General features: G+C 32.1%; 1 protein-coding gene across 4 annotated transcripts in view; it reads right to left on the reverse strand.

The window, feature by feature from the left end:
• Positions 1-12,142, reverse strand: part of LOC139488968 (multidrug resistance-associated protein 1-like) — a 37,112-nt gene extending 24,970 nt beyond the window's left edge. For 2 of the 4 annotated variants that reach the window (XR_011656125.1, XM_071274959.1), the window contains exons 1-10: positions 12,011-12,137; positions 9,232-9,387; positions 7,919-8,050; positions 6,825-6,965; positions 6,274-6,402; positions 5,618-5,694; positions 4,843-4,974; positions 3,749-3,925; positions 1,414-1,591; positions 227-395 (exon numbers count right to left, since the gene is read on the reverse strand). Coding sequence is in view for 2 of the 4 variants with exons in the window: in XM_071274959.1 (XP_071131060.1) it covers positions 227-395; positions 1,414-1,591; positions 3,749-3,925; positions 4,843-4,974; positions 5,618-5,694; positions 6,274-6,402; positions 6,825-6,965; positions 7,919-8,050; positions 9,232-9,387; positions 12,011-12,028 (1,309 nt within the window). In the remaining 2 variants the exon portion in view is untranslated. Of the gene's footprint in view, positions 1-226; positions 396-1,413; positions 1,592-3,748; positions 3,926-4,842; positions 4,975-5,617; positions 5,695-6,273; positions 6,409-6,824; positions 6,966-7,918; positions 8,051-9,231; positions 9,388-12,010 lie in introns of all 4 variants that reach the window. The other 2 variants (XR_011656124.1, XM_071274958.1) reach the window with 2 other exon arrangements.
• Positions 12,143-12,394: the final 252 nt, after the last annotated feature.

Here is a 12,394-nt window from a genome sequence, read left to right on the forward strand (position 1 = left end):
GGAATATACAGCGTTCGGTAATTTTGTGATTTTACTTTTATATTACATTAACGTGCTTTCGTCTGTATATGCATATTAATTTGCCGCTGGAATTTAACCATCCGTTCATCATCACTATGTTTTATGTTTTTCTGTTTATACATTTTTTTTGGCGTAAATTGTGTCTACTTCTGGATTTCAGGTTAAGCTATACTTAAACGCATTGTTGACACTTTTTTTAACATACCTAAGGTTTGCCACAGGAAGTAGAAAGATATTGAAAATAACAGAGGAATGGCCCATACATCATTCACACTCCACATACAATTTCCTATCTTTTCAGCATCAACAGACATCAAGTTGATGATCTCGCCTACAGTAGAATCTTGCTTAGCTGCATTTGTTAGTCTCAGAGTCTAAATATTAAAACAAATGCCATGATTGTATTTTTTTCATTATAACTTACACCATAAACATGATAAAATATTCATTTTCCCTATCAAATAGAGAAAAAAACATTTAGCTACGTGATTGTTTACAGTCGACTACAAAATCTAAAATGCTGACGAATGTCATCATTCCGACACCTCTATAGCTTTTGCAAAAATCAATCCAAATAAGAATATCATGAATATGTTAGTTAGACAATGTAGGATGTGTTTGTATTTTTCTTATTTCATCCTATTCATCTTTTATATTTTAAAAAGATACGTCCTCATTTTATATCGTACACATACTTTAAGTATTATAATTTGATAATTTTATAATGGCTTTGGTGTGTAAGATTTTCACTTATCAGTACAACAAACGTAACGAGACAGTCGTCACCACAGCGCGGCAAATCCCGTCTTTTTCAGGATAGTCCTTACCATAGACCGTCAAATACATTTTTTCACAAAGGTCGTCACTATAAAGCATCATCTCTCGATTCGTTCAGTGCATCTGAGTACATCCTTCTTTTTGATTGGCTCTGGCTGTTTAACGTTTATTTTTATGTAAAGTTCTTCATTAACTTATTGAATATGCTTCTTTCTTTTAAGCATGGTTTGATGTATCATATAGTTTATTAGTTCATCAGCTCAGTAGTCAGTGCTTCGGTACTGACATGATTTAACAAACTTTACTAAAATTGTCTGTTAATAAATTTTGAAATTATTATGAAACTAAGGTTTCAACTCCCTCAGGCAAAGTTGGCTTTAGATAAATTTGGCTATTTATTTTAGGTATTTTTGACATAAAGCTCTTCAACGATTTTCGGTACTTATACATCTTCGGATTTCAAATGTTTGGCTTTGAGCGTTCCTGATGAAGGTAAATCCAGAAAAGCGCTTCGGACGCAATAAATTATAAAACGTGTTGTTTTCCATTTTTTATTATATGAGTTCAGCTCTGATTGTTGACACCTAATACTTCTAAAAGTCAAATTTTACCAACCTTTTTATAAATGGCAGCAGTCAGAGCTACCCAGTTACTCCTTCCTGCTTCTTGTGTTTCATTAATATGAATATTCAAAACAACTGATTTGAATATTGAGACAGAAAACATAAGGATAGCAAGTATGTAACCTTTCCAGATCTCTTCTTTTCCATCTCTTGCTATGCCAATTAGGAGTCTATATTAATAGATGAGTAATATAACAATTTGATACATCCATTTGACACTTTGTTTTACTTTGTATAGAACAAATAGAATGCAGATAAAACAAGACGAACTGTTTTTTATTGCATACTAGTTATACTCTTCCGGAGCACCTGAGATCACCCCTAGTTTTTTGGTGGGATTCGTGTTTTTCTATGTTATGTCATGTGTGCTGTTGTTTGTTTGTCCTTTTCATTTTTAGCCATGGTGTTGTCAGTTTGTTTTAATTTATGAGTTTGACTTTCCCTGTGGTATCTTTTGTCCCTCTTTTATACCCTGATCTACTAGTTATACCCTGCTCTACTAGTTATACCCTGTTCTACTAGTTATACCCTGCTCTACTAGTTATACCCTACTCTACTAGTTATACCTTGCTCTACCAGTTATACCCTGCTCTACTAGTTATACCCTACTGTACTAGTTATACCCTGCTCTACTAGTTATACCCTGCTCTACGTGTTGATTAATGTGGATACACTTATTTTCGTGGATATTAGTTTTCTTGGATTGAGTAAAAAATTATTTCATTTCGTGATTTTGCCAATTTCTGGATATAGATCATTTCAAAATTTGCAACTCGTTGTATAGTTGAGTTGGTGGTTCACCTGTACCCATGAACCCACGAAAATTCGTATCCAACAAATAATAATAAATCCATAGTAACAGGAAATGGACCAGAATTTCAAAGTGGGTGTAAAAATGAATTATATTGTAAAGCAAGATGTCAAACTTATAAAGTTTAAAAAAATACCAACAGCTTATGCTTGTACATTTTCAATTAAAATAAAGATATATATTACAGACAAGAATAGAAAATACAGATATGTGGTTTGAATTTCTGGTTACGATAATCATCTGATAGCAACGTGGATAAACTCAGATATATGTTAGAAGACAGCCTTTAAAAAGTCCCTACTATATAGATGTAAACGGAGAGCACGAATTTCATTACAAAATTGCTTGTCTCCACCGGGACTCGAACCCGGGACCTCTGTGTTACAAGGCAGCGCGTATACCGACTGAGCTAAAGAAGTACTTCCTTAGCTCAACCGCTTACGGCTGACTCAGTATCTACCAAATGTTCTAAGGGAAGCAATCCCGCCACACTTCCCCCACCTCAAGAGTCATCATACCATTATGACTTTCACACAAACATACCTACACAGCTACTTTTGCATTATAGGTACTATTTCTATACTAAAAAAATGCAGTACTGGAAATTTACTTTTAGTATTTAGTACTATTTCTTTACTTTAAAACTATTGTAATATTTAGGTACTTGTATTTTACAGTACTTGATTTATACTAAATATTTTGGTACAGAAATAATACAATATTCCATGTTTGAAAATCATAACTTTAAGAGATTTGAAATAGAAAAACTGTCAAAATGCTGAAAATGTAACAGTAGTAACCACAAATCTGTAGTACCTAAATTTCAACTACAAATAAAGTACTGTAAAATACAGGTACCTAAATATTACAATAATTTTAGAGTAAGAAAATCGTACTGAATATTAAAAGTAGATTTCCAGTACTACAAATGTTTAGTACAGAAATAGTACCTATGCAAAAGTGTAGCTAGAATTCCTCTCTAACTACCGTGTTTTTTTTTAGTTGGGCGCCAATGTAACCGGAGAGCACGAATTTCATTACAAAATTGCTTGTCTCCACCGGGACTCGAACCCTTGACCTCTGTGTTACAAGGCAGCGCGTATACCGACTGAGCTAAAGAAGTACTTCCTTACCTCAACCGCTTACGGCTGACTAAGTATCTACCAAATGTTCTAAGGGAAGCAATCCCGTCACATAGACAATATACCACTGGTTCAAGTTAGGCCATAGTTTATTGTTCTTAATCATTATCACACTACTAAATGTGTCTGTTCAACTTGAAGGATTATCGGTGGTTGCTGTCTGTTATATACATTTTCCGTTTGATGTTTGTAATATGACAGTTGTTGTCCATTCGTTTGATGGGGTTTAACATTTTATTTTGCCATTTGATTAGGGACTTTCCGTTTTAAATTTTCCTCGGAGTACAGTATTTTTGTGATTTTACTCTTTTTTTCCCTAAATGAGCAAACTCGATAATGACCGAACAAAACAAATTAATAAAACCGAAACTTACCTTATCATATAGGGAAAGGTGAACTCGGCTAAATGATACAATAATTTGTAAAAAGCTGACAGCAACAAAGCAGGCCCCGATGCTCTTATAACACAACGAAGGAGGTTTGCCTGAACTTTTTTCTCAACAGTTTTTGTTGTTGTTTTAATCGTTCGCTCTTCTTGGAATTGTCTCTCTCTAGAAGCGAAAATGTTAAACACAATTATCCTTAGCTATTGTTTTATTTTTAGCTGTTAGGTTAGTATTCAAGAATTAAATCTAGAATTATATCCCTATATACAGATACAGATAAACTCAACATTTTCTAATATTTTTAATTAAGTATAATAACTGCCACACCAACATAAACATTGATTTCATATGCTTTTTTAGATTATATATTACTTCCCGTTTCTTTGACTTTTTCTATGTCGTCCCATACTTTCGTTTTTTTTTGCATACATTTCAAGTTAATCGAATCACAAAAGTTTTCAACACACACAGACACACACACACACATGCACATCAAATTTGTTTATTTATCGTTAAAATGTTGAATAGGTTGCTTTACGTCAGTAAAATATCAACTGATAATGTCCCTTCCATTCCTTTAAATGTTGAAACTGCTCTGTTATTATAGTCTTTTAAGTGCATGGCTCTATTAATCATCAATGTGTACTTTTCATGTTATCAATAATTTCACTGACCATTTTGTTTGGTAAAGAATAATTACCTTTAAGTATGTATATAAATTAAAGTAGATTAACATGTTGGTGGATTTCTGTGGTTTAACGCCACTGTCATCAATTTTGGATGAATCGTGATGGTCCATTTTTTCTATTGGTCGAGGAAGCCATAGAACTTTCAAAGAAAAATAGACAAACTTCGGCAAGAAAGTCAAAAATCCTTGTCAATTATAATTTGATTCGAACATACCTGGCATGTGCATAGTTTAAACGCACAATCAAATTGCGATACGTCACTTGGAGATCACCGAGGTCTACATGAAGGAAAGTCATGTTTGTAAAAAATAATAAGTTTCCAGCGACCAACATATATATATCCTGTATATTTAAAAAAAAAAATGAAATAGGTACAATGTAGTTATATCTTACCTTGTAGCTTTCTCTACCTCATCTTCCCAGTACTTATCGAAAATAGGAATGATATTAGTAGATAAATGTTCAGGTTTTAAGGGCCATAAATCTGACGGTTCGAGATTATGTCTGTATCCAAAAAGTACAAATCTGTTAAAAAATAATTAAATTTAGCATTTATGATGATGATGTTAGTATATATAACGTCAACAAATGCAAAGAAAAACAAAACAAAAAATTAACATCACATAAATTGTTCTAAGAACTCTGAGTTTTAAAATGTAAACGCCATTAGAATTACTCACTGAGCTGTCGAAATGTGAGTTATATAAAGGCCAAAATTCTGTCAGAATTTAATCTTCATCTTTTCAGTTAAAATTCACAATTAAGAAGAATCCAATTGAATGATCATTCTCAAATGACCCGTTTATAAACAACAATCGATATGGTGCTCAATCATATAATGGCGAATATATGGTATTCAGCAGGACCAATCGAAGGGCTCATGTAAACAGTAAACGTATTTATACTACAAATTACCAATAACACTGTTAACTAAAAAGTGGTGTAACCTTAATTTAGAATTAACAAAATAAATATATATAAATGTATATTTGCGTAAATACAATTGTCTAAAATATCCATTCTATCTTGTCTAAATTTCTTGTCTTTCCCAGTATATCGTCCTCTTATTGATCAGTCTTTACCAAACTCAAATCTCAATGTTTCCTAACTACATACGGCGTTACCCAACTCCATGCTAGCCCAGACAAAAAAAGATGCTTAAACTTACGGCGTTACCCAACTCCATGTGAGCCGTGACAAAAAAGATGCCTTAATTTCTGGGGAAACGTCTTTGTCTGCTTTACCCTATAGGAAAGAAACAAAAGACCTGTGTTTGCATGTAAGTTTAACACTGAAGGCAGTTCGTAGACACTAACAAGACTTGTTTCGAGGGAATGTATCCCGACAATAGCCATCTATGGCACAGATTTCAGGTAAAGAAAAACTGTTTTGCTTAATAATATGAAATATTGTTGTCCTTTTCTTATAGTGTGTACAGAATTTAGATAAACAAAATATATCTTTTTTTTATTAACATTCCCCACTTTTTAGTATGAGTGTATATACTATTCACATACTAGTTATATAATTTTAGTTATTACATGTATATGTATGTCCACATGTGGAGCAGGATCTGCTGACCCATCCGGAGCACCTGAGATCACCACCAGTTTTTTGGGGGTTCGTGCTGCTCAGTCTTTAGTTTTCTATGTTTTTTTTTGTGTACTATTATTTGTCTGTTTGTCTTTTTCATTTTTAGCCATGACGTTGTCAGTTTATTTTTCGGTTTATGAGTTTAGCTGTTCCTCTGATATTTTTCGCCCCTCTTTTGCTAGCATAACGACTTCGAAACATATACAATTAAAGATGTGACGTAAAACAAACCTTTTCAAAAGACTGGTTCGCTTCCAGAACCTGTTTTAAAACCAGTATTACTGATTCTATCAGGTACACACTTATCAACACACAATATGGTTTTGTTGTCCACTCTGTTAGTTGTAATTCCCAGTTATTCTGAAACTATATGTAGTACATGAATATCAGATTACTAATAGAAGTGCAACTGGCAACATTCATGGAGTAACAGTAGAAAAAGTTTTTCTGGCAACTTTTGTAATGAACAACCACAACGAGTTAGATCGATTCATCTTTTTTGCAGTTAATTTCCTTTTTTTTCCCCTTTCTAATAGAAAACGATTTAAAACATTTTTTTGGAAACTGACCACAATCACAAAAATACACATTTATTGGACTTTTTGTGAACGAAATTTAAAAAAAAAAATCTTTAAATCTGCACAATTATTCAGTACAAATTTGTTCTCTTCAATGAACGAATATTTACTTATAAATGGTTCTTGAATAGAAGAATTATTAAACAAAAAAATAATGGAATTTTTGATAAAATCGTTTAAAATCGATAATCATGAAAGCATTACATCAACAGCAGTATCCTTTCGTTTTTGAAAAATAAAAACAAACGAAATTCCAAAACTGCAGAAAAGACCAAATATGTGGAAAAATCTGTATTTTCTCTTTTTCTTCCTCTGTGTTTTATGAGATTCATCTTGTATCAATATCTGTAAAAAAAAACAATAATGAATTTTAGTTAACAAAATGTTTTTGATTATATTTGCGATTTTGGGAACATGTCCATACATTTAATTAGTTATTAAAAGTACCAGTATTATAATTTAATACGCCAGACGCGCGTTTCGTCAACATAAGACTCATTAGTGACGCACAGATCAAAATAGATATAAAATAGTACAAATTGGAAGATTATCGAGGACCCAAAATTCCAAAAAGTTGTGCCAAAATGTATCAGATATCAGAATGCGAGTTGTTAGTATTGCGTTATTATCTGAAGGCATTATTCGCGTTTATACAAACTTCGCATTTATTTTCGAGTTAACAGAAGGCTGAATAAAGCATTAAATGTTTGTAATTTGATAAGAAAACAACACTTACATCATATAAGTTAACATTAATTATGTAAAAGTAAGCTAGATGTCTATTGTCGGTCCGATTTTGAACCAGCATTTTTTAAATGTATAAAAGTTGGTTAACAAATTCGTAATAGATATATTGAAGACAGATTAAACAACATGCATGTATATCAATGTCCCTGTTGTGTGATGTTATAATAACTATACATAACAATCGAAATTGCAGAATTTAACATAGAAATCAATGATGCTATGAATTGATGGGTAAATGCCAACAGCTGAAAGACAAATTAAAAAGAATTTACATGGTCCCTGTTGTATGATGCTATCATTACAATGTATATTGGATTCATCAACGATTTTAACATGAAGGGTTACGATTGTGAAAAAAAGTGCTTATTATTCTGGAATGCAAAGTATTGGTACATTTTTTTTATTCTGCTTAACAATTTTGGTACAAAGTTTTGTTTGTCTCTTTGTCGGTTTTTAAAGGCTGATCGGCCACATGTTTTTTTATTGACGTTTACCCAACATTCACTTTTATTTATATGCAATTGAGTAGAGCTAATAAAAAGCGTCCATACCGTTGTCAACACTATACTAATTGATAAAATAAAACCATCAAGAGACTTGTCTCCAATCAAAACGTCATGAATATCTCTCAGTCCAATAGAAAAGCTTAGTATGCCTAATAGTGTGATGAATATTGCTAAAATCTGAAAGAAGAGAAAAAAAAATGTTGATGTTATTATTTTATTCTTCGTTTCTTTTTCTCTCTGTAAAATCATAAACAAAATAACATTAGAAAGAAAAAATTGTATGTGTATCTTTTTGACACGAGTGTTCAATTTTTTTATATATCTGATATACTCCATATTTCAAGTTCAGACTTATCTTAACTGTAGGTTAAACAAGTTCTTAAGTAAACAATTTAACGGGTTGTTTCCTGAACAATATCTTATTATAATAACATAATGCGTTTGTTATGATTTTTTGTACTTAAAGTGAATAAATCATCTCCCTGAGTTACCCAAATATTGTCATTACTCATATACATTTAATTATAAAAGTGGGACAATCGGACGACACAATTCAGACATTATCAACTGTATATGATATCAAATATTGTACGCATGTTCTGTCTTAAAATTTGTTTCATTTTTTTAAAAGTCATATGAAACGAGTGACCGGTAAATTTTTTTTTATCGAACTCTTTAACCAATGCATTTATATATCATAAACTTAGTCTTCTGTGCACGATTTTATCATTTCTCACGCAAAACTATCGTATTTATCGTCATTTGTTTTTGTCTCTGTCTGTTAATATTTAAAAAAAAATATGGCAGCTAAATAATTGCCGTGTTTTGAAGCCGCGTAGTTTACCGATCATCTCCTTATAGGAAGCAATCAACAAAGAACATGGATATTGAGCATGTGTATAGTATGCATGTCGATCAGATAATAGTTTATTTCAATGACAGATCCATGCGTATTGTGATCACCGGAATTTTAGGAGAAGGGTCACGCTAAGATCACATGCAAACGAAAAACATTTCGGCGAGATGCTTCCTGGAAGCAAGCAATTAAAAAATGTAAACTTCTTCTAAATTTGGACAAATGAAAGAAGTTTCTTAAAAAAAATAGTATATGTACTTAAGTTTTATAATGAAAACTATCCATTTAGTTATAAAAAAAAATTTATGTATCATTTTTTTTTTTTTTAATTTGCGGTTTTATGTTACTTTAAGAATGAAATTATATAATAGAGAAAAGCAAAACAAATTATTGTCAAGATAACGTGTTAATATGATCTTCCAACATAAACTTATTCATATGTCATTATTAGTAAATTAGTGAATAGTTCTTTGAATATACCTTTGAAATAATGTATACTTACGAATTTGTACTGAACAATAGCTACTGACAAATTGCGTTTGAAATACAAAAAGTGGAGAGATGCCCCTAAAACAAACAGCACAGGTGTCCATTCTGCTAAAGATGGTCCCTTTTCTATTGTTACTGAATCTATTAAACTTAACTGTGAACTGCATACCTAGAAAAACAATAATTGAAACAATTACAAAATTTTGCAAAATTTAGGATTCCAATGTCCAATTGTATGCATTCTGCAACTATATTAAGAGTAGATTTCGGTTTCAAGCCACTTTAAAACGACGTTGGTTCTTCCTTATGTAAAATATGATAGATATATAATTAAAATGTAAATTTTGAGAGTTGAGAAACATCGTGTTGCAGGAATTTCTTTTGTAGAATCGGTTTGTCTAATGATTTATGATACTGTGTAGACAAACCTGTATCTTCCTTGTTCAATGATCTACGAAAACGAAAATATATGTTCTTCATAAATTACATCGCGTTAACAGGCATTTTGTTTTGTAACGACCCAATTAAAAATGCAAAAGAAAACATGTAAATTTTACATTATTTGAATGAACTTTACTCGATTTGTGATATTGCACTCTCAATGAAAGGAAAATTCGTTAATAATAAAATTGTTAATTGGACTATTTAATATATTAATAGTTCAATTATGAATAATATCTACACAGTGTGTTATTTTACATTTAAGTATCCAACACTTAGGCAGATCATATACGTACTTATGTCTACATGTAGATGTTAGGACGGAAGTATAAAGAGAATACTTGAACTTTCTATATTATTACAGAATTAACGATCAACAAGTCTATAAAAAGATAAAGATGAGGTATGATTTTGCCAATGAGAAAACTATTCATCAAAGTACACATGCATGCAGTAGATGTAAGCAATTATAGGCAAACAAAGTTATAGAAATAATTAAAGGTGACTATCTGAATTTAATAAAAACTGAAAATTTTAGCTTTTTTTTTTTACCTATTAATTAAATATGTTAAGTTGACAACAATGAACCAATCTACCAAATAACCTGTAATTTTGTAAGATCAATATATAGTTGAGTCAGATGGGCTGATTCAGACCAGTCGAGACTAAATTTAAAGGTCAAGATTGAGACAGGTCGAGATATGTCGAGACTGATCGAGACTGAGTCCAGAGTAATCGAGACTGACTCAAGACTGGTCGAGACTGACTCAAGACTGGTCGAGACTTTGAGACTATACCAAAATTATCAAGTACTGAATCAAACTTAAGTTAAGTACACCTAAGTACTATCGAGATTATGTCGAGTCTTGTCAAGTAAAATACTGGTCGAGCACAAAATATGATATTTCAGACTCTTAGAGGTTCGCGATACACATAATTGAATTTCATCAACTCGAATTCGTATTAAAACATGATAGCCTCTCAATTTTTCAACTGACAGATAACTATATATTTCTATTGCTACACTTTGCCGGAAAAACTTGCAATTTGGAAAAAATCTGCAACATTGATTGACATAAGAGAAATGATTGATAGTCGAAACCATTGTCGTAGCAGGTACTATTGGCTTATAATTTGTCGTTGATAAACACCAAAAGTAAGCAAGCTTCCATAAGCACCTAAACAGCAATAATATACATTAGAGCAGTAATAGCAACACGATTTCGTGTTTCAACATCTTTTTACATGTTTTACGATCGTCGTGTCCAAAATGACGTTTAAAAGCTGGGATACAACTATAATTGTCATTCCCCATTACGTTACAGTGTATATTTGAACCAATATAAAGGAAATGTATTATGAAAATGATAAGAGGACACTAATCAATTACTAGACCATTACATGTTTTAGACGAAACAAGTTTAAACCCTTGTTTCATATTGTCTCTTTCAAACGTTTGCAGAGGCGGATTTAGGGGGGAGGGCAGGGGGCCCGGGCCCCCCCTTCTGGAAAAAAATTGGTTGCTTACATATGGAATCACTGAAGCATGACTGGAGCGGGCCCCCTCTTAGGCAGTCAGTGGGCCCCCTCTTAGGCAGTCAGTGGGCCCCCACTTGCTTATATAGGGAATCACTGAAGCATGACTGGAGCGGGCCCCCTCTTAGGCAGTCAGTGGGCCCCCACTTATGAAAATTTCTGGATCCGCAACTGGTTTTCGCAAACATCGACACTGACAACCTACAATTTGACTGTACTCATGATAGTTTCATTATTTTAAGACGATAAGGATTTTATTGTTGAATGATTACAAGACGAACTGAGTAGGATAAATCATATGAGATATTGTTGATAGGTTTCTCCTCAGTTGTCAATATTTTCACGTGATGACAATTTGTACATTCACCCTTTCAAACATGTCAAATGTGTGCATTATTTACTAGATATGCCTCAAACTTGTATAATCTCACTCACATTCCGTAGGTGCTAATCCCAAGAACCGGGGACTGTTGATGTCGTGGCAATTATTGCTTTAAATATGTGATGCATATGTATGACACCATTAAATACATACTATAGGTAGATTATTTTAATGGTCAAAAGAAACAAATCTGCATAGCGCCTTAGCGGTAGTCAGTTATTTCAGAACAAACAGGTCTAATGACGGATGATTAATACAATAACATGTTTACATGTATAAGTGTTCCCCATTTTACCGGGGTTGTTTTAAAAATAATTGGCTTACATTGAACTAAAATAACCGAGTATTTGTATCACATAAATGCGAAGTGAAAATTGACAATTATAACATGTATATAATGGATTAATTTAATTAAATTTCTTCATTTTCTTACCGAAAGATTGTAATCCATCGAACAAACTGAATCGTTTGATCAAATTTTGACAATCCTCCATATAAAAGTGAAGTGTATTTCACCATCAAGGTGAAACAAGTTGTTTTTATTATCGATAGAAGTAGACAATCCTAAGTTAAAAATAGAAAAAGAAAAATCCACTGTAGGTGAACATGCGAATGTAAATATTCAATATTTAAAAATAGACCATTTACACAATTATTGTTTGTAAACAAATTCTGACAAACAGTACGTTAAATTTTTACAGGTATTAGGTATGATTTGTACAAAATTTGACTAACATTCACTTATAACTTGTACAATAATGTGAAGTATGGATTTTGTTATAAAAAGCAGATACACACTTCAGAAATTGTATTCAGT

The sequence above is a fragment of the Mytilus edulis genome, chromosome 9 (assembly GCF_963676685.1).
Source record: "Mytilus edulis chromosome 9, xbMytEdul2.2, whole genome shotgun sequence".
Lineage (NCBI taxonomy): Eukaryota > Metazoa > Mollusca > Bivalvia > Mytilida > Mytilidae > Mytilus > Mytilus edulis.